Genomic DNA, 27033 nt, shown 5'->3' on the forward strand with positions numbered 1-27033 from the left:
TATGTATTGATATTTAATATCTTTATACGTACTATAAAACAAACTATGTAGAAAAGGATATTTGGTGGTTTTAATTAATCTGATTCCAGTTACAATGACAATACGTATTCTAATATTTTAATCAAACAGAGTAAACAATATATAATTAATTTCGTGTTATCTTGTTTTATATTTATTTTTAAATTATCATATCACTCATTTATCCTATTCAATAAAGTAAAATGAGGACTAATAGTATTGTTGATGAATGAAGAAGATTCAATATACTAATGCCACAAGAATGTCCCATAATCTCCATAAAGAGAGAAGGTTATTAACCCACAATATTATACCCCAAGAAAATATAATAGAGTGGGAAATGTGATTCATCCTTAAGTATCCATCTTTTGATTGCTGTTGCATGCATAAAAATCGGGAAATAGTAGAAGGGTAGTAAAAATAGGCTGAAATGCTGGATCAAATAAAACTATTAACCAGACAAAGATTCATATATTTTAGGCACATTTGTCGGTCGAGGGTAGGAGCTCTGTCTTCCAATTCTTATCTGCATGCCATTGCTCCTATTATACTTTTCCATCATCAAAAAATCTACTAATGATTTACATTAGAAATTTCTGTCTTATCTGAACTTAGGATGAGGTTTTGTTTTGTGATTCTTGATTTTATGGTACCCTGGTTAGAAACCCAACAAATAATTTATTGATAAGGAAAGATGGTTGCCAATGCTTATGATGTTCAGGTTTTTCTCTGGAAAATGATAAAATTATCGTCGGAAACTTGTGTTACATTTTCGATAAATTATCCATATGTTTCTTTTTCTTTGTTGTGCATTTTCCTCTTGTACATGTCTTTTCCCTTAGCTTTTTGGGTTTTGATTTATTCTATTCCTCTTGTTGTTTGTACTTGTATTATTTTGTGCATCTCTTTCAACTTTGGAAATGGCAAAAAGTGTAAAGACAAGGACGACGAGCAGAACGATCGGAACACCAAGACTGCAGCAGAAGATTCTACCCTCGATAGGAGTAAAACGTCTTTCAAGCGGGTTCATTCTGTTCGGCGAAGAAGAGCCAAAGATATCAGTAAAGAAGATAACACGCAACATAATAATGTTGAAGAAAAGGCTGCAATTTCATCAACCAACTTGAATAATCATGACATGGTTGATAAAAATGCCTTGACGGAAGACAGCCCTAAGGAAATCCGAGAGGTGGAAGTAGATAAATCACCTGCTAGCAATACTAAAGGTTCTTGTCAGAGTTTAATGCATGAAAATAGGGACAAAAGTTTGAAGGGCTTGGATGATGAGGAAGAGGTCACAGATAATAAGAATTATAAGGCCACTCAAGGGAACGAAGACGACCAAAAGACCGCAATGGAAGTGGGGATTTCAAACATGGAAAGGAGCAAAAGGCTAGAGAGTTTGATCGCTAGGCGAAGATCAAGAAAATTATTGAACCTTCAAATTAGAAAGACACTGCTGAACAAGGATAAAGATGATAAGTCGGGTCAAATTAGTTCTCTTATTATACCTAAACTTAACAATCCTTTTCTCTATAACTTAGCTACACCATTTTCCCCTGGCCCTGGCTCGGCCCCTTCTGTTTTGATACCGATGAGGAATCCCTTTGACCTTCCTTATGATCCACAGGAGGAAAAACCTGACCTAACAGGGGATAGTTTCCAACAGGAGTTCATGTCAGTTAACAAGGATGTGATGTTCTGTAGGCATGAGAGCTTCACCTTAGGGTCTTGTATACCAGGAAGACTTGACGACAACCTGGAAGAAATATCAATGGTCCATGACTTTGGATTTATACAAAGAGCTTCCCCTATAGGACATCGATTCTCCAGGTCGAAAAGTGAAGTTGGTACGAGAATTTTTTTTGTTTTTTGTGTGTTTCTATATATGTACTTATCAAATTTCCATGTTTATTTTGCTTTACTATATGTTCATATATTTTGATGCTAATGGTGATGAAAGCATGTATGGTAATTTATTACTATGCTCAAATTAATGTGACTATTCATATCATATTACTCTATCTCTTCTTATAATAATGTACTTCTGTTGAAAGAGTTTACATTCATATAAAAGAAGGAAAAGGTTTCTGTTATTCGGAAAAGAATGATTATTGCCTAATGTTGTATTTGTATCTGATCACTCCTTTTGTTTAGTATTTTAAGTTTGTTTGCTATTAATTCTAGTCTTTTAAATTTATTCGTTTTAGTTTTAGCCTGATAAGTTTTAAAATTACTTAATTTTAGTCCTTTAACCAATCTCGAACAATTTTTATTCCTACACAGGTTTTGAAAACCAATTTTAGTCCATATATTCCATTCAGTTTGCATCTCGTACCTAATGCTGGCCTAGAATGATATAAGAGTCTAAGTTTATTGAATAAATATTTGTTTATATTACACTTAGAGCATTAGAATAAACTATTAACTTTTATCATAAAAAAGGTAAAAAAGTCATTAAATTAGACTAAAAGGATCAAATCTATGCAAAATTGATAAATAAAGGATTAAATCTAATATTGCTAAAGATAAAAGATCAAAATAAATTCAGATCAAAATTATAGGACGAAAATTTCCTTTTTTCCTTCCATAGTAACAAATCCACCCTATTTGTTTGGACAATTTAATGTTGCAGCGAAGTATACATTCCTAAATTCTCATTTCGAATTATATTTGTGTGGATTTCAAATTCATTTAATATGAAATTATTTGAAGAAGAAGAAGAAGAATTGTTTCATTGATAAAAAAGAAAAAGAAAAAGAAAGAAAGAAAAGTAATGTCAAAGTATGTCCTTGCCATTTTGTCAACTTGCAAGTCTTTAGAACTAGCTCTTGTCTATATAACTGAATAATGTTCTATCTTTTTCATGATAGATAGGGCATATGCCCCGATGGTGGAGCAAGGATCATTTGAAGAGTTTCAATCTAAGCCATCTACTGAGTATCCTGTTGATCACATCAAGGAAGTCATTGAAGTATATGACAATAGCACTCAGGATCATGCAGAACAGAACAGTGATGAAGTTCAAATAAAACCAATCCCGGAAGAAGTTTTGAGCCCGAGCTCAGCGTCTTCGTCTGAAGAGGATGAACCAATTTTCAAGTTAGATAAAGAAGCAATACTGAAATCTCTCTCTTCTATGGCCCGTAGAAACATCGTTCTGGAACCCGAAAATCATGACCAGACAGGAGACAACTTGAATGATGTAACTTCTCACTTTGAGAATACATTACGTCTTCGTACTCCTTCCTATTCCATTGCTTCTGACTTGCAAGTTGAGGTGTCTGAAGTTAGTTCTCCCCCATTGACAATCGACGAAAACTTCTCGTACCAAGATGAGGTTGCTTCAGCACATGTCAAGGACATGGAAACGAATAGTACTTGTGATATTGGAGAAATGTGGGCAGCCTCGTCTCACCAATTTGGAGCAGATGAAAATGAAGTAAACGAGGTCAAAAAACAAGATTCAGACGGACATGGATTTTCAAGAACCAACAATCTTGAGGGTTTGTCAAACTCCACGGAAGAATCATTGAATGAAAAGTACTGTATTCAGTCGTCGTTGCATTCACCATCAAATGTTGTGCTCCATAAGAGTTGTCAAGCCGAAGCTACCAATCCTCATGAGAAGGTTCATGAAACATTGGAAACATCAGTTGATTCGATTATCTCGCAGGGCGACTCACTTGAAAAAGTAGCATTCCCTATACATGAGAAGAAACAGCAGTCCGAAATCAACTTAGATCCCCCGACATTACATGAAAATGATTCTTCAAAGCTAAACGTAAGTCCTATGTAGAATTAATTAATTACATCTGTGTTCTGAAATTATATATATGTGCTTAAAGTAAAACTAGAACCTTACATTTTGCGCAACTGAATCAAAATAAAAAGAAGTCAACTTAATTTCATTTTATTCTGTCATTATTTCCTACATTCTAACTATTTGCATCATGTAATATGAGTCATACTATATATATAGGCTTAATTTATTGTGATTTTGGTCTGTAATTATAGGTATTTGGCATTTGGTAGTAATTCTATCCATTATTGTTGTAAATTTTGTGATTGGGGACATACTTTTGGCAGAATGTTCTAAATTTGCCAAAATTCGACATGTGCAAGTTATGTGCTGATTTAAATTTCGGGACACATGACTTGCACGTGTAGCTTTCTGGTCAATTTTTAATTTTCTGATAAAATTAAAATATTGTTAAATCTCGAATTTTTATCAAATAATGAACTAACCGCAAGTTTTATTTCTTAGAAAATTGAAATGCCAAATATACATAATTACATGATCAAAATCTATATATATATATTTATAGATATATGCTTGCTTATGTTGATTATAAAAGAGGGTCGTAGGGAAAACTAAAAGAATTGTATACATGAACCATTTCTTCCATTTGGGTAATGTGTTTTAAGAGCCAAAAGATTTTGTTGAATTTTATATTAAAATTAAGCTCTTAAAATATTTAGATAGATGAGATATTAGAGCTATTAGAATAGCTTATTTTAATATATTTAGCTATTAGAATTTAGAATCATAAAATAAATATTCTTGCTTTGGTGAAAAAGGTCCATTATACTAAGGATAAAAGTAATACTTACAACACAGTGAAGGTATTTGTCTCTTGAATGTTAAAATTAAAGAGTTTAAAAGATCTCACGAAAAAAGATCGGTTTTTAGCATAATTTTTTTAAAGAGATTATAAGATCATAAATATTTTATTTTGAAATTTTATAAATTCTTTAGAAAAATATTATTTACCAAATGACTTTATAAAGGTTGTAAGTTGTCCAACATCTTATAAGATTAGCCTAAAGTTCTCTATATCAAGAAATCTAAATTTTTCGAAAATTCTCAAATTAGCATGTTACGTACACAACACATATTTTTCCAACCAATTTATGAATTATTGGGTAAAATTGTCTTGAAATTGCAATTTTTTATTTTCATTATACGACCAAATTACCAAAAGTGATTTGAACAAAATCAAAATTACCACTCTTATAGTTAAAGGACTAGAATTTTAACTTTCACTATTCTCTATATGTGTGTGGAGAAAAAGATATTATTCTATAATATTTTGAATATGCATGTCGTCAAGAACATGAAATCCTTCCAAATTTTCAATTTTCCGCACTCTAAAACTGCAATGACATGAATAACGTGAGAATAAGGATTTATTAGAGCTGCACCTCCTACATGGCAGGAATCATCGGAACCTTCTCAAGTGGCTAGACTGGAAGTCGACGACGCTGAATCTATTAACAAAGAGAAAATTCCTGAAAGTGGCATACAACCACAAGAAGCTGCCAATAGTAGCTCACAACTACTGAGCGGTCATGAAACATCCAGGGAGATGGTCAATCAAACAAACAAGACTAGCTCTAGACCCTTCAGCAGCAATGATGAAGTCTCTATTGAAAACTTCCAAGCTGTAGGCCCAACTGCTTCTAGCAAAGATAAAGATCTCGACACCAACTCACGTTCATCACGGTCTACTGAAAAGGTATCTTTATTTTTGGTGCTTTATATAGTCCTTTAAACCGACATTATTTAGCACATACTTATATTCTTTAGTGAAATGAGCACTCAGGTAGTTTTTTAACTTGTGTATACGTGAATATGGATTTATTGTAACTTTATTCTATAACTAGAGGTGTTTAGCATTTTGGTTCTTTAAAAACTAGAATTTGCAATTTGGTCCTTCACTTTTGTAAATCTCATTATTTAAGGACAAACTTTGCCGGAAACTTGAAAAGTGGCTGGAAAACCACGCGTGCAAGTCATGTGTGTCATCAAATTCAAGTTGGCACATGATTTGTACATCCCAATTTCTGGAAAGTTTAGAAACTTTGTTGAAATGTGTCCTCATGGCAAAAATTACAAAAATAGTGGACCAATTTGAGAATTCCATTTCTTAAAGCACCCAAATGACAAACATCTATTCCTTTGTTCATTGATACTTGCACAGGAATTGTCCGAGCATCAAGAGAAGGTCATCGGAGAAGTAACATGTGCTGATAGTTATATGAATCACAGTGAAAATTCAGCCCTACTTGAAGAAACTAGACATGAGGACTCTTGGAAGAAGCCAAAGGATCACGAAATACAAAACAACTCGACGAGTTCAAATTGTTATATTGGTGCACTGAAAGATGAACTTCCAAAATTTAGTGGAAATGAAACTCCTATTGATCTCTCAGGAGTAGTAGAAGCTAATGATAGCTCCAAATGTCATACAAATAATAGCAAAGACAAACATGATGACAATTCACATGTTCCAATGCTGGTCGCCGAAGGCACATTAGAAACTATTAATACTTCTGAAGGTGAAATGGAGCAGCCAATTCCAAGTGCCCAAGAAGTTGTACTACAGTAGAGGTATGCGACAAATTTGACATGTGCTCTCTATCTATTTTCATTCATCTGATTTTCCCTTTTCACCGGACAAAAAATGGTGAACATTAGTTCTTAATTATGTACCTGTACCTCGTGATATGTTAGTTTGTTTTTTTGAGGATTTTAGTTTTATTTTTTTTAACTCATCGTATTTTATAATTAAAAGAATTTATAATTTTTGTTCTAAATCTTAATTCCGTTAAATTTTAGATGGAAACAACACGTAGCAAGTGCTCTATGGGGGGGCGGGTTGTTTTACTTCAAAAATATAGTAGAATTAAGGCCTGAGACTAAAATTATAATTGTTTTTGGAGTTATAGATATAATATGATGAGTTAAAAAATATGGGATCAAGACCGCAAACAGACTAACTTAGGGTAAATACCAATATATTTCATGTGATTTGGCAAATGAACAAATTACCCCCTATGAAAATAAATAGCAATTTACCCCCTGTATCTTTTTAAGTGAAGCTATTTACCTCCTTAGATAGGAAGGAGAATTGCTTCATTCTAAAAAAAATTGGGAATTGAATTGCTGTATTTTAAAAAATATGGAGAGGTCAATTGCTATTTTTTCTTTTATAGAAGGATAATTTGCTCATTTGCAATAGCAATATGAGGGTTGCTTGCGTTTTTCCCGACTAACTTATGTAAAATAATACACAATTTTTTTTTGAGGTGCATATCCAATAAGTTGCCTACTGTCATAGCCTCACTAGAAAAAATATGATTTTTCGCAACGACTAATCAGTATAGTTAAAAAAGAAAAATCGTGGCGAATGCAAATCAACCATGACTTCGTAGTGGTTCTTAGCTGTTGTTTCTGCAGGTGTAGCAACTAAATTAGCCATGACAAAAATCATGGTAAATGTTTTGTCTATAACTAAAAATCATGGCGAATATTGATTAATGGTGGTAAAAATTTATATATTTTTGCTTTGATTTTATTTAACTGTAACTAATAGTAATGATTTATCATAATTTTTAGCTATAATCATTTATAATATAGCAAAAATTCAGTTTTGTTATTGTGCTCGAGGGAGCATTCAAAAGGCAAAACTTAAACTCCAAAATTCTCGTAACTTTGGTAGGTATTTAGTTTATTTTAGTGGTTATGCCTTTTTTTTTTCTTCTTATTGTTTTTTAATATCTAACGTGTTTTAGCTCGGGAAGCAATTGGTATCCTTGTGATATAAAAAATAAGTAAAAAAGAAAAATTTGTAAAAAATAAAATAATAAATTATCTCCTGCATTTTGGAAAATGAAGCAAATTACGCCCTCTATCTATACCATTGAAAGGGAGTAATTTACTTTAGTTTTCGAAACATGGGAGGTAATTTATTAATTCTTTTTTCACAGGGGTTTATTTGCTCACATCACAATGAAAATAAATTGCGTTTAACCTATTTTAGCTTCATTCGTTTCAGGTATATATATCCCGATAATTTAAACTATTTCGAGATTATCAAATAATCATATTAAGAATTCATACACACTTGGAATCTCATGTAAATTTTCCATCTCCTTGATTATTGAAGTTTAGAACTCTTATGTGCAACATTTGGTGATATATGCAGAACCCACAAGTTCATCAACCAGACTTATCAAAGACGACAAAGATATATAGTTCAACAGCCAAAGAAGTGATACTTCAAGAGTTGAAGAATCATCTTAATCCTCAGTTTGATCAAGCTTGCAGGGCTCGAACAATAATCCATGACAAAGATTAATGTACTTTTGTTGATGAAATAGATCATGAATTAATCATCAATTAGTGAAAGCATCTAGTACGTAGTAGAGAAAGGTAATTGTTCCAATTATGTCTTGAGGGAATTGTAACATATTTTAGGACTTAGATGTACATGTTAATGCAGATTAATTAAAAGAACTCCATTGCGAGTTTACTAAAGAGTTAAATGCATATTACCCCTTGTATTATATGAAACGAGCAAATTATCCCCATGTGAAAAAATAATAGTACATTATTCCCTTTGAAAAGAAAAATAGAGCAATTACACCCCTCATGTGAGTTCGTGTAATTCAAGTGTTTTTTTCTTTAATTTTTTATTTTTTTAATTTTTTATAATGAAATTACATTTTTAGCCTTATTTAATAACCATTGGATCCAATTTGAATTTAAGGTTCAAATTGAACTAGTAAATCGGTCCATATTTAAATAAATAAATAAATTAAGAAAATATAAATGCAATATCTATAAAAATATATATTATATATAATTAATAGTTATATATATATATATATATAGAGAGAGAGTGAGAGAGAGAGAAACAGCGATCGGAATGGGGAAGGGGGGAGAGCTGGGCCAGGCGACGGGTGGGTGAGGGAGGAGGGCGATAGAGATTCGCCAGTTTTGGATACAAAAAGCTTGAGGAGAAAAAGGTGCTAATTGTAAACTGTAACTTTTTTCTTGAATTATATTCTTTTTGGAGTTTATGAGTAACAATACTCATGTTATTTTATGGGTTCTTACAATTTCATTGTGGTTTGTACATTTATTCGGCAATGTAGTTTTGATACAGGCTTTACCTTCCTTTTTCATCTCAGTTCTTTTTCACTCTTGATTCATGGTAATCCTGTTGGGGGGAGGGGAAGGTGGGGGGGCGTCGGCGAGGAGTGGGGGTAAAATCAAGGGGGAAGATGGGGGGAGGGGTAGGCGGAGGAGAAGGGAGGAAGGTGGGGGGCGCCGGTAAAGGGAAGGGGGGATGGGCTATGGGAAGGAGGATGGGGGCAAAGGGAGGGGGAAGGTGGCAGGGTGTCACGGACGAACTCTTTTGTCTCGCAGCAGAATATATATTTTGTCAGTGCGACATCTCAAGTTACACCCAACCTTCGACCAGCCTTCGCACATCTCAGAGTAAATCGACTGTCCGTCGCATGTTCTCGACACTGAAACTCGCTAGCACGACATCTGAACGCATCCCTGCGCAGCACTACATGCCCTTGCGCTCGCCTATCCAAAATACACATGTTCGGCAAGGCTCTCGGTACGCACACCTTAGCGTCTCTTAGCTATTGCCCCAGACTAGCTACTCTGCCGCCATACGTCTTGCCCACAATCTCGAAACCTGTCGATGCATCCCTCGATGGCAAGGAGCATCATCGCTCCACCTCGGTATTACGGCGCTCCGCAGGCGCCCGCAACGCCCGTCTCATGCCCAACACACACTCGGGGCATCCTCGGCTCACGCCTTTGTCGTGTTCGTCTTCTATGCCTCGCCCGAGTAGGACCGCATCTTAAGTCCGAGGCCCATTCGATATGTCGACATCCTACCTTGATCCCTCACAGCATGCCCGACATACCTTCTTGCCTTTCGGCGTGGCGTCACAAAATGCCCATAGTGCAGCGTCGCCCCACGACAGCTCATCTTAGCCAATGGACCCCCATGGACGGTTAGAACTCGATAGCGCGTGCCATGAGTTGGATCACGAGGTCTTTGAGTGCTTGCCTCGATCACCCATTCACACAAGAGGTGTTGTCCCTGATATCTCACAGCCCGGGGAGCAACCTTGGGCGTCACACGGAGCTTATCGATCGCTTTTGCGCCCAACGCAGGCCATCCTGGCCCTTTGCCGCCCTTTCAGTTCCTATGCATTTTGGGGACTCTAAGCACTTCTTTGAGATGCCTAGAGCCGGCTTTTGAAGGCTCCCATCATGCTCGAGAGATGCTCATTTAGTGCCGGTGTTGTCTAACGTCGCTGCCGTCTTGCACGGGGAAGGTTGGCTGGAGCTCACCACTACATACCCAGGTTTAAAAATATTTTCTCTTGTTCCATGAGTAGACACTTGCAATGGCCGAGGAGCGCATCTGCGTGCCGGCCAGTATTCCCTAACCGCCCGCACGTCCTCCGCAAGTCACTGCCGTCTGTCTTGCCCAAGGAGCGGCCAGTGACACAGGGGCAGTGTAGGAGGAAAAGGGAGGGGGCGGTGGTGGACGGTGGCCGGTGAGGGTGGGTGGGGTGGGGTGAGTTTTTATTTAAAATAAAAAAGCATATATTATTAAAAATATTATATATTTTATAGAAAAATTAGCATTTTTCTATTTAATAAATATTTATATATATTATAATTATCAATAAATGTTATATATAATATATTATATAAAAATAACATTTTATTTTTAAAAAATCATGCCAAGTCGCGAGAGGAACGATTACATTACACGCCTCCTTCTAAGGGAGTAAATTGTTTCAATTTTAATAATATAGGAAGATAATTTGATTTTTTTTTCATAGGGAAGTATGTTGCACATTATCCATATCACATGGTAGTATACATTTTTCCGGTTTACTAAAGTATCACGGTAAAAAGCACTATTAGATATAGCTTAACTTCGAAAGTAACAACGTGCAGAACATTTCTAACAAATCTTTCATATTTTTGGATTCCATTGAATTAGCACGAAGGACTATTTTTCACGTACCCTATATATGAGTAAAAATACAAATATCTGATCACATATAATAATCATAAATGTATATATACATATATACAGATATATGGAAACTACACCTTATAGCAATTTTCAACTCTTGAACATTAGGTAGGGTTTATGGACTCATTACAAAATAAGCATCGATATTTAAAATAGAGTTTGAAGTCTCCCAACTTAATGTTGGGAAAAAGACTCCTTTAGGATAAACATTGGCTAATAGAATTTGAGTCTTTCAAATACATAATGCATAAGGACTTATCTGGATAGACCCTATATGATATGGAGTTTGTAGTCTATTTTTTTTTTTTTTTTTAGTTTAAAAGGAGAGTAGATAAGGAGATTAAAAGGAAAGACATCTATATCTTTTATGGATCTACGGATAAATGATAGTGAATTTGAAGTTCAACAGATCATACATTTGCAAAGTGTTGCAAATAGGCTACCAGAAGCGTTGCTAGATACCAAAAAGGTCACAAAATCACATATTCCGGCTGAAAATGTTCCAGCTCGCTTAGAAGTCCCTGAAGCGATTTTTACTCAATCAAAGGCATCTGAGTCACAAATACGCCGGAAGTGTAGTAGACCACTTGGCTCTAAAGATGCAAATCCTCAAAAGAGAAAGGAACATATCGTCTCAATTAATCATGATGCTAATGTGAACTAGTTCATCTCTAAGGATAAAATCCCTAAAACTGTTTTATTTGAAGACTCTAAAAGTAATGAGTAAGATCTCGAGGACAGTTACGAGATGTCTATTAATTATGCTCATAATAGCTTAGGTTGATATCAAAAGAAATTGAAATGAATGATATTTTTGCCTATTCTGTAGCCATCGAAATCATGGATGAAAATGAAAATGATCCTCAAACTATGGAGGAATGTCGGCATCGAAATGATTGGAAAAATTGGAAAAAGTCCGTACAAGATGAGATAGACTCACTAAATAACTCCAATATTAAAAGGTGTCAAACCAATTGGCTATAAGTGGGTGTTTATACGAAAGAGAAATGAACGAAATGAAGTTGTAAGGTACAAAGCTAGACTTGTGGTCCAAGTCTTCATTCAAAAGCCCGGAATTGATTATACTGAAATATATTCACCTGTAATGGATGCAACCACACTTAAATTTTTAATCAGTTTATTAGTAATTGAACAGCTACAAATGTAGCTCATGGATGTGGTAACTGCATATCTGTATGGGTCATTGGATACAGATATCTATATGAGAATCCCTGAAGGATTAAAAATGCCTGAAGCATTACAGTCAAAGCCTCGTCATATGTACTCCATCAAATTGAAAAGGTCCTTATACAGACTTAAACAATCAGGACGTATGTGGTACAATCGTCTTAGTGAGTACTTAATAAATAAAGGATTTTTCCATAATCAAATAAGTCCATGTTTATTCATAAAAAGGACAGAGTCAAGATTTGTAATTATAGCTGTGTATGTTGATGATTTGAAATTATTAGATCTCCTGAAGAGATTCGACAAGCAGTTGATTACTTAAAAAGTGAGTTTGAGATGAAAGATTTAGGTACTACAAAGTATTGTCTTGGCCTGCAGTTCGAACATACTAAGGGTCGAATTTTCATTCATCAATCGAACTATACAGAAAAAGCCCTTAAGCATTTTCATATGGACAAAGCCCATCCATTGAGTACACCTATGGTAGTTCGATTGCTTGATGTTAATAAAGATCCGTTCCGTCCTCCAACACATAACGATGAAATTTTGGGTCCAGAAGTACCGTATCTCAGTGCAATTGGTGCATTGATGTATCTTGCTAACAACTCATTCGTAATATTGGCATGCGACACCTGTAAGATGTCTACTTAAATTGAGGGGGAGATTATACAACTGTACTATTTTCCTTAGTCTTAGTTTCTATCCTATTGGGTTTTTTCAAGTAAGGTTTTTAACGAGAAAGGATGTATATGATAAAGAGGTATGCATTCAAGGAGGAGTATTATATATAATATGTAATTATGAATGCATAAACCTCTTGATATTCATTTTTAATACCCATTATGTTATACCCTTTTGTATCCCCCATTATGATTTATAATTATAAATAGTTATAGTGTATCTTGTAACCACAATTTTGGTGGTCTATAAATACCACCATCTATTTCATTTGTAAATAGACTTTTGGAGAGAATAAGAAAGTGATTTGAAGAAAATGCACATATTGTTTTCTTTATATTCTATTAGGAGTGATGCCAATAAAATTAGAATTTCTCTAAGTTTATAACACAAGTGAATAAGTTTGAATTAAAGTATGATTCTAGTTCAAATTCCAGCACATAATGAAGTCCTTTATAGTTAGGAATCAACCCATATATAAAGGGTGGAATGGACAGCCATGCATCATCATTCCACGAAGCCAAAGAATAAAAAAGTTCGGCCATGCCCCCTTCTCCTCTAAATTATTTTGACTGGGGTTTTAATTTTTCACAAAAGTTAGTCGTCTTATTATGATTTGATAGAATCGAAGATGAAACTCTACACCAAATAAATATACACGATTAGATTGTATTATACATTCCATCTTTGAGATTTAAAAAGTTATGATTTTAGATATACTAGCATAAATTTAAAAGTCGGTGGGCATCGGAAGGTGGAGATACCATTAGAAGAGCAACTCTTAGAGCTCTGGATAATTATGACAGGGACGTTGATGATTAAAAGACCACTACTGAATTTGTATTTTTCTTTGGATACAATGCAATTATAAAGTATTCTAATAAACAACCAATTGTGACTTTGTCAACATGTATATCGGGGTACGTCGCTACAACTGCAGGAGCATGCCATGCAATTTGACTAAAAAGTGTTGGATGGAACTTTATTTTCCACAAGGTGAAGCAACTATAATTTTGGTGAAAAATGAATCAGTTATTGCTCTTGCTAAGAATTCATGTTGCATAGTTGAAGCAAACATATGTATGCAATGTTTATTGTATTGGAGATTGCAATGCTAACAAAGAGATTAAAGTCGAGAACTTCAATACTCTTCACACAGATATATCTACAAAGATCCACAAGAAAGATACTCCAGCAATATGAAAATTAAACTTTCTTGTTTTTAGCAATGACAATATTTACGAGACTTTTAGACGTGTTTCAGGAATGCAAACCATTTTCATTTTGAATAAACCACATTTGGAATTAAAGCTCTATGGATCTTGCTTCAAATGGCATATTTGCATCCTATTGAAATTTTCTATAGAAAATTATGGCTACCTTACTAAAGACCAGCAAAAATTGAGTTTGTTGTTTAGAATCATATTTTAAATTTAATTCGTGTACAAAATTCGATGATCATTAGTAGGCATCTAGGCCTATAAAAATACTTGCAACCTGATGTTATGCAAGCGAACAATGAGATACAATTTAGAGGAAAAATTTCTAAAATGTCGTCTTACTTCTTCATCAGGAGTGTTGAATCCATTGGAACCTCCAATAAAGAAGTGCACTATGGGCTACACCTACTCTTGTAAGGAGCACTGCCCTGGAGAGTGCACTCTTGTTGGTGGCACTCCCAACCATGACAGAAGAGTGCGCTTCCAAGAGAGTTGTTGATTGGTTTGCTGGAGGAGCGCGCTCTTGGAGGAGTGGCTTCTTCTCTAGAGTATCTCAGTCCTTGGGGGCTTTTGCCCTACTTGAGATTTGCACGCTCCTATTCAAGGGACTAGTCATCACTCTGGAAGAGTGTGGCTATCAAGAGGCGACATTGTTGGAGGAGTGCGATCTGGAGGTAATGCTCATCATCTTTCTAGAGGAGTATGCTCACAACGGGCACACTTATGCCTTGTTCCAGCAATGGATCGCTGGGGAAGACACTCATTGCATCTGTGGTCATGGTTCGGATATTGTCCGATTTGTATTTGGATTGGTCCTTACCAATCTTGTAATATCAACAATACCTATTATTTTCTGATAACTGGAACCACAGCTAAGCACATGATCAAACAAAACAAAGTAACAAAGGCAGTAGATGCTCCATGCAGGCTGTCATGTTGAGTTTTGTATTGTCTGCCTAAGAAGGATGTTATATCCATGAGTAAACGTTAATTTTTCTTTCTCATTCTTTTCTCATAGGTAGGACGACATACAAGAACCAGGCATACCTCAATTTCCCAAAACCTGTTCTAAAAAAATCATTTCTTCCTACAGAAATTATCTCTAAATTTTTCTCTGTTTGCAGGGCTCTGCATCAATTTGCACAAGAAATCATGCACAGGTCAGTTGACATGTTCAATGAATTTATACATGAATCTCTATACGATTGGGGAAAAAAAATGTCAAATGTACAACAGTATATGACTAGAACTTAGTCAATTACACAACAACTACCACATTCACAGCAACACGATAGACCCAGAGCTGTGACAATGAGACAATTTCTTGAATAACATCAACCTTTTTTTCTTTTCGACATTATGATTTTTAGAAATATCATTTCGTATCTTCAAACATGCATTTCCAGTAAGTAGACTGTACAAATGGACTATATTGGTGTCATTGGATCCATATACAAGGCCAGAAAAGTAAGACGTTCACCACCCAGTTTGTTACCATCATGTGTGTCCAGTCAAACACTTTGGCAAGATAGAATTTGCAAGGACCATGGCTATGCTTGCGAGAGGGTAGATAATTCGAGCGAACATCTCATTGTAGATAATGGAGCTCTGGACAGAAATAATGTTCTCAAGGTCCTGTTTGCAGCGGGAGGAGAGACCCTTGTTTTCCTCTGATGAAGAATGTAAGCTCAGCTGGAGCAACTACCAATTTCAACCATTCTTGCAGCTCTTCACCTTCTACTTTCTCTTTTTCTAGAATCATATTGTTGCCAGAAGATTATTATTACTCCAAAATATTCTTGTAAGAAAATATACTCAATATTTTCCGTTTCTTCCCTTTTTCATTCAAAAGATAAATGCTAAAACCCATTCAAATTTTCTGAGACTGGGAAAAAGATGCTCCCTAGTCCTAGATAAATGAAAACCCTCAAGAAAAGCAATTCAAATCCATCTTAATTAATTTGCAAACCCCACCGCCCTTTCTAAGTCCATCCAGGAACTACCAAATGAAAGGCAATGTCAATGCAGTAGAGGAGATAATGAATTTCTGTTTTCTGTATCAAGTATCCCAATGCAATATTTTTGTTGCGAAATTAACTCTCCAATCTTTTCCACAATTCATAGGAAGATAGCGTAGTAGACTATATCTTTCTGATTGGGGGAACGCGAAGGACGAAAATTGAGATAAAGTTGAGCAGGTTTCTACCAGATTTCAAGCTAGGATACTGCAACTCCTTATCTTAGTTAGGCATGGTTTTGATGGAAAATAGAAATACCGCGAACTCAAGACACAAGACTAAATAAGCACATATTTTTTGTGAAATAACATGCTTGATGCACAGGGTTTTCCTTATAATGAAGAAGGGATAAAGATGGCAATCACGGAGTGAAGTAAGATTACATTTTACTTTTTATTTAATTATCCACCATACTTAGCATAATTTGTTTTCTTTGGCTAACTCCCTTGCATGAAATTCAATGGCTAATTTTATCTTTTGAAGTGCTTTGAGTACGGAAAAATTAAGTAGGTTCCTTCAGAAGCATAAATTCTTTTCAAGGTTCTCAGAGCTTTCACTGAATAGATGTCAATGAAATACAATGACTAACCAAGCAGTAATGTATTACCTTCCAGGTGAGCTCCAAGACCCTCCAAGACAGTAGGATTTGCACGAACAACTGAGAGTGCTACATCAAGTGCGGATTGCAGCAACGACTTCACCTCTCTCTGAACAAGATCCACCAGGTGTCCCTATCAAGTTAAAACTTAAAATCACTACAGATGCCATGGATTAGCAAAAAACTGAATACGGGCCCAAGTAAATTAAGATGAGACACAAAATGTATAGTAGTACTTGCTCCCGCCCCCACAGTGAAGATCCTCCGGACTCATCCATTCCACCACCAGAAAGAGTTGCCAATGAAAGAGGGCCTACGGTCTCGTTCAGACCATATTCGGCCACTGCTTTGTATGCCATATCTGTTGCTCGTCGTATATCGTCAAGAGCACCTGTCGATACACGTCCAGAGTAAATAACCTCTTCTGCTGCACGTCCGCCAAGAAGAGTAACAAGGCGCCCACGCAACTCATCAACGAAGAGCAAATACCTATCTTCATTTGCTGGCGGCGTGTACGTAAATCCTAGTGCTCCTCCAGATCTCGGCAATATGCTTAGCTTCTGGTGAAACCAAAGTGATGCATAGATAAATCATGTTGCTACTTTTTGGTTCATTAAGACCCAAGGAATCAGGAGGGACTCATTAAAGAAAGTTTGAAGATAACTAAATAACAACGATGCCTGAATGGGCAATTTCACACTTGTATATCTTTCAAAACCTAGTGCCAAGCAGCACCATTAGTAAAGTTGACATTTCACAACATGGTAACATATGAACAAATTCAACTTTATCGAGAGATTAGGACATGCACAATAAACGCTTCAAAGCTAGATGAGACTACATCATTGAGCAATGAAATGTCCTTCAATGCAATTTGGAGTGCAGCCAACATCCCAACTAATATAGATGAGGGATTATGTCTCTTGGACTGGTTGTAAGCATTGTCAATCATTAAAGCCCTTCTCTGGGATGACTTCTTAGTAAAGGAACCTCCACATTAGGATAGCTTTAAAACTGGAAACTACAGAAGCCAAAAGGGACAGCTTTTGTTTCTCCACTGCCGAGTCTTTTGGCCCTCAAATTCTAAATAATAATGGTAATATCATAATAGTTTGGCAAAAAGGTCAGTTTTCTCAAGCTCCAGGCACATTCAAAGAATTGGCTGATATCCAAATATATCGGTAGATACTTATCCGCGGCGGCCCTTGCCCATCCTACAGCCATCAATAACTATTATTCTTCGAGTACATAGCTGATAGCATGAGATGATATAACCAATATGATAATATTAGGGGCGTATCGGGATATTATGGTAATAGAATCCGATAATATCATATTATCAGAACGTTGTATCCGATAATTAAATCTACACTTCTTTTTGGAAACTCTTCATAATATGATTTACGTAATGTACTATTACATGTATAATGAATATCTTCTTATTACTATTGCTAATGAACTATTTTCTTGTTACAAATTCAAGTTTGCGAGTACTGTTTATTAAAGTTTGTTCTAAAACCACTTAGTATATACTAATGAGTGGTACTTGGATTTGAATTGTAATTTTACAAAATTTTTAGTGTTTTTAGCATCCTATAATGCATCCTTTTGGTATCGCCAATAATATTCCAATAGGCCACATCCAACCAAAATTATTGCTGCTACTTTGAACTATGGCTCCAGGAGGATCACTACTGCCACCTTCCCCGAACCCCAACCAAAGAAATCACTGATTATCAATGCCTATCATTTCTTGTATGTTCTTATATATTATTTCAATAACCAAATAATCCACCACCAAACAGGGCCTAATCCAAGCATAGGGAAACAAGGTGAAAAAATCAAAACATTAAACTTAACTTATGAAAAAAGCCCAATGAAAAGCAACAGCTTACTGTAATTACCTCAACCCGAGGTTGTCCAGAAAGGAGATTTGCAACTGCAGTTCCCACAACTGCATGACCAGCTTCGTGCCGTGCAACAACAGCCTTCTCACTGCCCTGCAACTTGGCTGTCTTCTTCTCAATCCCCTGTAACATGACCCAAACTCCTAATAAACTTCAGAAGCTATAACCAAACAGAGCCATGGCAATGCCACAACTCAGGGAAATGTGAGAATGATTATTGCTGTAAGAGCTTATCTGGCCTGTTTACATTATTTCAAAACAATCAAGTTCAAGATAGATAAGGATTAGCTAACCAAATGGGTCTTTCACATTCAAAATTAATATACAAAGTCTATTTCCAAAAATTTACTGAATATACATATATATATAGATATAGATATACACACACCCAAAAAGAACTACTTTTACAGTTTTCATTGCTCTTTCTTCCTATCTCCAGATATGAACCAAATTCAGGTTGGCAAAGAGCTTTTGTATAGGAGAATAAAGCAAGAGCAATTCAGTCAAAGCTCTATAGGAGCATAATTAATGATTCTTCGATATACTGAATAATTACATTATCTCACACAAATGCAGCTAGGCTCTCCTCTTATTCATTCCTGTATTCTCCCTCTTTCCCATAGCCGTTTATTTCCACACTTGAGCATTGAATAAAAAAATTAAAGAAAGTATCCAGCAGAGATTTCCACCTAGGCTCATGCAAGTATTAGCTAGATGAAGCCCCGCCTAAATTGTCATAAGCCAAGCCAGAAGCCTCAGGTCAGATCATTGGTCCATTTGCACCTTCTGTACTACATGTCATGCATTCAGCACAACAGAACAATGATGTATAACTTCAACTGCTACTACATACATTCTTTTGGTTAATTACAAGGATCTCCAATGGAAATTCGCAAAAGATTTATTTTAACCCTCCCTTTCATTAACCAAAATCTCGAACCTAAATTTCCTCTCTTGAAAGACCAAAAAACAGTACTAAAATGACTAATTTACCCTCACTTAAATATTCAAAACATAAAAGAAAAAATCTTTAAAATATCTAACATGAAAAGAATAATTATCCACTCCTACAATCAATATGAAACTAGAACTGAATGACTGAAACCTCCCTATTACCATTACAACCACTGTCTTCATCTAAACCACTGCCACCACCTCTGTTGTCTATCCCAAATTTCAGTTCCATCTCAGATAAAGATCAATGCCAAGTTGCCATGGTGGAGCCAATGCCAAATAAAGATCAAAAGGCATGTGCAAAGGTGGTGAGCAATAAGGAGGCGACTTGGGTGACAATCATGAATCAGGTTTGTTTGGTTTTGATTTTGAAGACTCCGAAATCAGGGAAAATTTTAGAGTGGGGGCTTTTTGGTTCCGTAGAGTTTATGCATAGAGTTTTAGTTGTTTTGGTTTACTGCTGGTGTTGCTGTTACCATATACCCCTTTCTTACACTTTGTTTTCTGCACACTTGTTTAAGGTTTCCAAAACATTTGGGTGTGTGTCTGTCATGGCAGGTCAAGCACCACCAGCATGATGGCCTTGGACATTGTGGGATATGTGAGCCATTGTGGGATATGTGAAAGCAAGGAGATAAGTCCGAGAAGTCAGGGAAGAAAGTGAAGACAGAACATAAAAGTATTTTGGTGTATATATATACAAACAATTGATTAAAGGGGACCGAACATGAACTAGTAATTTGACTGCCTTCACCTGCATGAACCCAGAATCGCTAGTAATTGCTGCTCAGCCATACGGCGGTGACTTCTGACATGCATATTTCCAGTCAAAAAAAACTAACAGAACTAATTAAGTAAACAAAGAAAATCTAGAGGGTAGATTTTGCCAATAAAATCATTTTTTCTTTTCTTCACAGAAAGGTAGTACTCCGTGAGAATCAAACCTAAAGAAACAGAAAGGAGAATCAAAATCTATTGAATCCTAATAAAGAAAACAAATAACATCAAAACATGATTCACAAGGCAGACACTATAACTTTGTTCCAATTGCATTGAGCTGAAAATGGAAGCTCAACTATGATTTGTGAAGAACCGTAATAGAATCTCATCATCTCCACTGAAAGAGTACACTGCATGCTAGAGAACCTAAAAGATTTCACTAGATGCCCAACTAGCAAACAAGTTTGAACAGCATTCCATGTCTTATATACTAACTTTCACCACCAAAATTTACATTTACACCTTACAATTTTCAACTCCCAACTTCCACAATCCACCAGCACATCTATATTCAAAAGAATGGCATATTCCATAGCGCAAAGAGGAAAAACATGAAGTGCATTATTTACCGCTATTGACCGCTCTACTGCTTGAATGAAATCAATTTTCTCCACCTCAAATTTATTTTTCCTTCCAGCCAATAATGCAGCTTCATTTACCAAATTTGCCAGATCTGCCCTGCATGATATCAGAAAAAGCACTTTAAATATGTCTTTAAGGGCAACAACACATCAGGAAGTCAAATGGTGAATAATTACCCAGTAAAACCTGTGGTCATGGATGCAATATCACCCAGGTCAACATCCTTGCCAAGAGGAAGTTCTTTCTTGGAAGCATGTACTTCTAAAATGGCTTCTCTTCCAGCCCGATCAGGTGCTTCTACCTAAACACAAAATTATGCACAGAAAATTGGAAAAGAAACAAGCAGAATTTTAGATAAGAATCCCAAAGTAGGCCCAGTTACCATAACCACTCGATCAAATCTACCCGGTCGGCGGAGGGCAGGATCTAAAACATCTGCTCTGTTAGTTGCTCCAAGGACAATCACTGCTGAGTTACTATCAAATCCATCCATTTCCTGCAGTATGTTTTCTGGAAAGCTTATCAGCCCTGAGCAATATTAAAAAGATGCTTAAGGAAGAAACGATAGGTTTCAAAAATCATACAGTTAGCAGCTGATTTAAGGTTTGTTCCCGCTCATCATTACTAACAATCCGGAATCTACCATCACGACTCTTGGCTACAGCATCTATCTACAAAATGAGGAATTGCTAATGAGAAGATGAAGATCATAAATGAATATTCCTAGAGAGCCTACAGGTTACGGAAAACCCAACAGAAACAACGACTGGGGAGGATGAAGAGGAACCTCGTCTATGAATATTATGGAGGGAGCCTCCTTCTTGGCCCGTGCAAAGAGGTCTCTGACACGAGATGCTCCCATACCGACATACAGTTCTACAAATTCACTTGCTGAACAACTGATGAAAGGAACATCAGCTTCTCCAGCAACAGCTTTTGCTAGAAGTGTCTTACCTGTTCCTGGTAAACCAACCTGTACCACAAATTACACAACCAGAGCTGCATCAAGATTATAGTGAATTTCATATATCAGGGAGAAAGTATCACAGAGAAGGATAGTTTAGCACTAATTATACAGACAAAAGAAAGTGAGATGAAACCAGATTAGGACCTAACACATTCCTTAGCGAAAGATCTACTGAATGCGCAGTGAGATGCCTCATAAAGACAGTGAAGAAATATATTCTTTTTACAATAGATCATCAGGAATCTCCAGCAACATTGAGCATCTTTCAGCAGGCAATCAAAGTTTACTTTTATGTTTCGCTATACTGCTTTCTGCTGCCAACGTGCTAGAAAATAACTCACCAAGAGAACACCTCTAGGAGGGCGTGCACCAAGTCTTATATACCTGTCCGGATTCCTAAGAAATTCCTGGCCAATAAAATGCAGAAGATCAGACAATGACATAAAACTCCTTACCTATAAGAATAGAAATCCATGGTTAAAATAATACCAGTTTGTTATGATTTAGTACATAATATCAAATATCGAGGAAGGTCTAACATACCACGATCTCTTCTAGCTCCTCCTTTGCCTCATCAACACCAGCAACATCAGCAAATGTAATAGTTTCCCCTTGTTCAGAAACTTTGGTCCCCCCAGAATTACCAGACTTGCGATTTCTAAGCTGCCCTGGTGTGTGCTGTATAATTGCAGGCTACATTCAAACTGTGTCCATAATGTTTTCTTTCAGAAACAAATCTACACATAATGGATCATACCTGAGAAAAGCTTACAGGGAAACGATGAAGAAGACCAGCTAGCACTGCAACGTAGAACACAGCTATCTGTAGAACAGAAAAAATAATGAACCATCTCATAAGGATGTGCCGATCTGTGCAGTCATGGTGCAAGTCAAATAATAAACTAGATGTTCACAGAGGCAACTGACATCATCCTTTAGGAGATACCCTGGCATGTTACACAATCAGAACACACACAAACACATAATCTGCAGTAAAATCCCATAACTTACATTAAATATTTTTCTCAAAAGAGCAGAGGGTAGCTGAAAAAATAACTTTGATTTATGGATGACATCTTAGATAAAATCTAATATAAGTTTTGCCACCCATTTCGTGTTCTCATATCATGTAAACAGCTTTATCAGAAGGATAAGGTTAAAGTGAATAAAATGGCCATGCTTGCATGGCTCACACGGTTCAACTATTCATCAGACTCCAAGAATCTGATGTGTCATCGTAAGACTAATGAACAAAGTTAACTTTTACCAGGAAATTAGATAAAACTAGAGCAACATAACATCTGTATCTTTCAATGATTTTCCACATTTCAGAGCCAAGGGAACGAAGGAACAGTGCTTGTACAGCTAAAGTATCAACAGTTGAGAAAGTTCAGGCAGACAACAAATACATGGATTAGGATTCATTCTATCCACAAGATGAATGCAACAAAAGAAGACTCATGCATTTTCAGCGGAAAAACTTGCGTCAGTACTCAAGCTAAAATGATGTGCACATGATGATGAAAGGTTATTGAATCGGTTGGATTATACCAGATGAGCATGTGAACAAGTGGAGATAAGATATTTTAGAAGGTTCCCTAAGTTAATTCAAAAGGATAGAGCCATCATAAAAGTTGAGGTGGACAGAAGTCTGAAAAATGGGAAAAAATTAAACAAAGAAAAATGCAAGATGTTGAAAATCATGAATTGATTCTCCAAAGAATTGTAAAATCACAACAAAATCATAGTGATTTTTGTTATATCTATATGATTTGATTTTGGAGATATTTTCTCTATTTTATATTATCCACATATGTAATTCACCTATATAAACAGGTGGAGCTTATATCATCAAATTTAAGAGAGAATAATATGATTTATCCCTTTGAGCATTTGCTCGTGGACGTAGGTCATGACCGAACCACGTAAATGTTCATCTTGTGTTTCTATCTTCACTCATCTAAAATTCTGACATGGAATAGACCAGGTTTCTCGCAGGTTTCTTTCCTTTGTTCATTTCCCTTCATCTTCTCTCCTTCCTTTTCTTCCTTTTTCCATTTTTTTTTTCTAATCTTCTCTCTGCACAGTGCACAGAGAAAACAAGTCCTTACCTTTTTCTCATTGAAATTAACTATAATTTGCTTAAGATTTTTTGAATGTTCTGTGAGTTTGCTAATTTCATGAAATTAAATGAGCTTAGTGCTAAAATTAAAAGATTTTCTGTAATTTAAGAGCTCAGATTCATGCATTTCCTCAAAATTTGCTCAATAGGCCAGACGCTATAAGTTTATGTAATAAACTTCGTATTTCAGTATTTCGCTATTAACTGGACTGAAATTTAAGATTAATATTTGAACTATTGAAATTTACAGATTTTGTTGATTAATTAGAATTTTCTCGAAAATAATGGAATTCTCATGTGATTGCTCGTCACTGACGAACAACATAATGTTCAGTAATTAGCTTAACTGATGTGAAGACTAATTACCCACTGTGCTAGGTTGAAGAATATCAAATGCTAAGGCCTCAAACAAAATAGTGTGAGAAGGAATTAAAAACTTATTAATGCTCAGGTCGCCAACAAAGTCAAGTGCAACAGTTTTTGCTTGTCTTTGGTATACTTGTGAAATTCATAGATATACTGAACCTGAGGTTCAAGACATATTCAGCATTGGTGCGTCTTGGGCCCTTAACTACTATGGAAAGTGACAGTAATAAAGCTCAGAGCAGCCATATAATGTGTCCTAAAAATTAATATAAATGCATAGTCAAACATTTCTGAAGATATACGCCTAAAGAATCCAAATAAGTCTCTTTATAATGGTTCAACACGAATGCAAAAACACTGATCTTCATAGGTAAGAACATTTAACAACATGATATTCCCAGAAGAAAGCAACTTTCTGATACTAATTATTCAACATTTGGTCATAAAACAACCAAATAATAGTCAATCCACAAGCAAATCACCCAAAGATTTCAAAAAAGAATAATAATAACAACTTACCAATGCAGAATTCAGGAATCCCCCAGACCTCTTATCTGGAGACCCAAATTCGACATCATTCTCTAGCATCTTCTCATAAGGCGTCTTGATGTCACCAGGCCTCGTTGTTGTGTAGACTACCCTTTTCGTAGCAGTCACACTCCTCAACAAAGAATCCGAATCCTGCAACTTATTCACCTCACTAACAATACTCTCCACAACGCCAGCTTCTCTCTTTAGCTTAAACATAATGTGTACCCCATCAACCTCCACCTTCTGCACTTGATTACTATTAATCCTACTCAAAAACTCGCTATAAGGAACACTGACAAACGTTGTAGGAGTCCTTGGCTCGGAGCCTGGTAGCGGAATCCCGGGCCGGAGCAATCTCATTACAAACATAACAATTCCTAATTGTATAAGCAAAACACCCATCTCTTGCGCTTGAATTATCGGTTGCCACCTCCATTTGTTACTATTATTGCCCCACCAGTTGTTCTTTCCCTGCTTTTCCCTGCGGCCCGAACTCGAAGCGGCTCCCTGCTTTTTCGGGTTTTCGGGCCCGTTCGTTTCCGTTTTATCAGTCGTATCAGTGTCGTGCTCGCGAGGACTGTTCGCATAAATTTTGGCGAATTTCCAGTTCAGATGATTCTTCAAAAAGTATCCACGAAGCTTGGAAACCCTAGGCTGCAACCGAAAAGAGACCGTATCGTGGAGTTGACGACTGGGCCTTCCATGGAAAGCTCTATATCGACTGCAGACGAAGGAGAAATTGTTCAAATAGCTCGGATTGTTGTGTCTAAACGCGGAAATTCGTCTATAGATTATCGTTGTATCCATCGCGGCAGCCATACTTGGAGGAAAAAAGATCTAATTAAAAAAAAAATCAACTAAATTTCACACAACACATGGATATAAATACATTTACAGAAAGGAGGAGATTTTTTCAGTTCGCTGAGATGTGTGGGAGAGAAAAAGGGGATGGAGAACGGCAATACGGACCGTTCGATTTGCCGAAGACGGTGGTTTTAGACCGTTAAATAGTGCACGATTATGTTTTCGTTTTATCCGAATTTTTGTTCTGGTTTGTTTGTGGAGTTGTCCGAACACAGACTCTGATTTGTATCATTCTGAGGGAAATTTGCATCAAAACCCCAATGCGATAATTGTTTTCCCTTTACATAGAATACAAGGGCAAAAATGCATTTTGCCTCATGTAATATTGATTTTGTGCGAAAAAATTTCTATTAAAAAAAAGAACAACAATTTATCCTTTATATTTTTGTAAACTAGCAAACGAAGGCATTTGGTAGGTTACCATTTAGTTTGAACAACTTTTAAGATTCAATTAAATCGATTACTAGCTTTATTTAATTGAAAATAAAGCGAAAAACACCCCTATAATGTGATGCACACGCCTTTTTTACAAGATTTTTATGAATTTAAGAATAAAAATTATTTTGTATATAAATATATCCATAACATATTCACATTTATATATATAATATTAAATATTTATAGTATATATACACACATATTTTAATTTTTCCCAACCCCCAACCCCTGCCACGTCCAGCCACCTACCCCTCCGCCGAACCCTCTGCCACTACCAGCGGCGTCCTCCTGAAAGGAAGTGGATCAGCTCAATAACACGGTGGAAGTGCAAAAATGCATAAAATAAAAAGAAAGCTAAATAGCATAAAATTCTCCTGTATTTTAAAAATTCAACAAAAAATCCCCCTATATTTAAAAAATAGGCAAACCCCCCCCCCTTATTTGTTAAATATAGATTAATTGTCCCTCTCTGTTAAGTTGACTTAACGGCATTAGGGAGGCCTAATCCAAGAAAAACAACAAAGCCTAAAGGTTGCCCGCCCCAACAACCTGGAGGGCTAGATTGCGGAAGATGAAAGACGGAGGCCCAAGGTATCTCTGGACTCAATTCGTCATCGCAAACCAACTAAGACAACCAGCCTAAAGGGCCACAAACCTGACAAATCTTCCCTCTCCACGTGGCGTACAGTTAGCCCGTTAGACAACCGCCACATCAGACCGTGTTAGCTTTAGGGACACAATTTAAACAAGGAAGGTCTCCTTGAAGACTAGGACTCCCTGGCAGCTAAGGCTCCCCAATGGTGCGGGGTCTCCCCTGACAAAAGGATACTTCCATTGGACATATCCAATTATGGATAAGAACATTTTGTCACTTATCCACCCACTTTAACCTATCTTCCCAAAAATCTAAGAAGAGGGATATATCCCCAGCAGG

The 27033-nt window shown here is 36.2% G+C and overlaps 2 protein-coding genes across 3 annotated transcripts; one reads left to right on the forward strand and one right to left on the reverse strand.

Moving 5' to 3' along the window:
• Window positions 1-616: 616 nt before the first annotated feature.
• On the forward strand, window positions 617-8289 carry LOC105164014 (uncharacterized). Its single transcript, XM_011082558.3, has 5 exons — window positions 617-1868; window positions 2892-3802; window positions 5238-5537; window positions 6003-6412; window positions 8010-8289. The coding sequence occupies exons 1-4, from the start codon at window positions 713-715 to the stop codon at window positions 6408-6410; spliced, it is 2775 nt and encodes a 924-aa protein (XP_011080860.2). The 5' UTR covers window positions 617-712; the 3' UTR covers window positions 6411-6412; window positions 8010-8289.
• A 6848-nt stretch (window positions 8290-15137) lies between these two features.
• Window positions 15138-25898, reverse strand: FTSH9 (FTSH protease 9). 2 transcript variants are annotated; one of them, XM_011082556.3, is made up of 13 exons: window positions 24786-25894; window positions 22536-22601; window positions 22322-22456; window positions 22120-22185; window positions 21599-21784; window positions 21396-21482; window positions 21194-21307; window positions 20988-21112; window positions 20799-20907; window positions 18493-18618; window positions 16825-17148; window positions 16598-16721; window positions 15138-15724 (listed from the first exon to the last, which is right to left on the reverse strand). In XM_011082556.3, the coding sequence occupies exons 1-13, from the start codon at window positions 25614-25616 to the stop codon at window positions 15600-15602; spliced, it is 2418 nt and encodes an 805-aa protein (XP_011080858.1). In that variant the 5' UTR covers window positions 25617-25894; the 3' UTR covers window positions 15138-15599. The 2 variants fall into 2 exon arrangements, with proteins under 2 accessions (XP_011080858.1, XP_088737788.1); XM_088881662.1 differs by lacking the exons at window positions 15138-15724; window positions 16598-16721 and having other exon boundaries at window positions 16841-16979; window positions 17078-17148; window positions 24786-25898.
• Between the last annotated feature and the right edge of the window lie 1135 nt (window positions 25899-27033).

The sequence above is a fragment of the Sesamum indicum genome, linkage group LG6, assembly GCF_026168435.1.
Source record: "Sesamum indicum cultivar Baizhima isolate 11 linkage group LG6, ASM2616843v1, whole genome shotgun sequence".
Lineage (NCBI taxonomy): Eukaryota > Viridiplantae > Streptophyta > Magnoliopsida > Lamiales > Pedaliaceae > Sesamum > Sesamum indicum.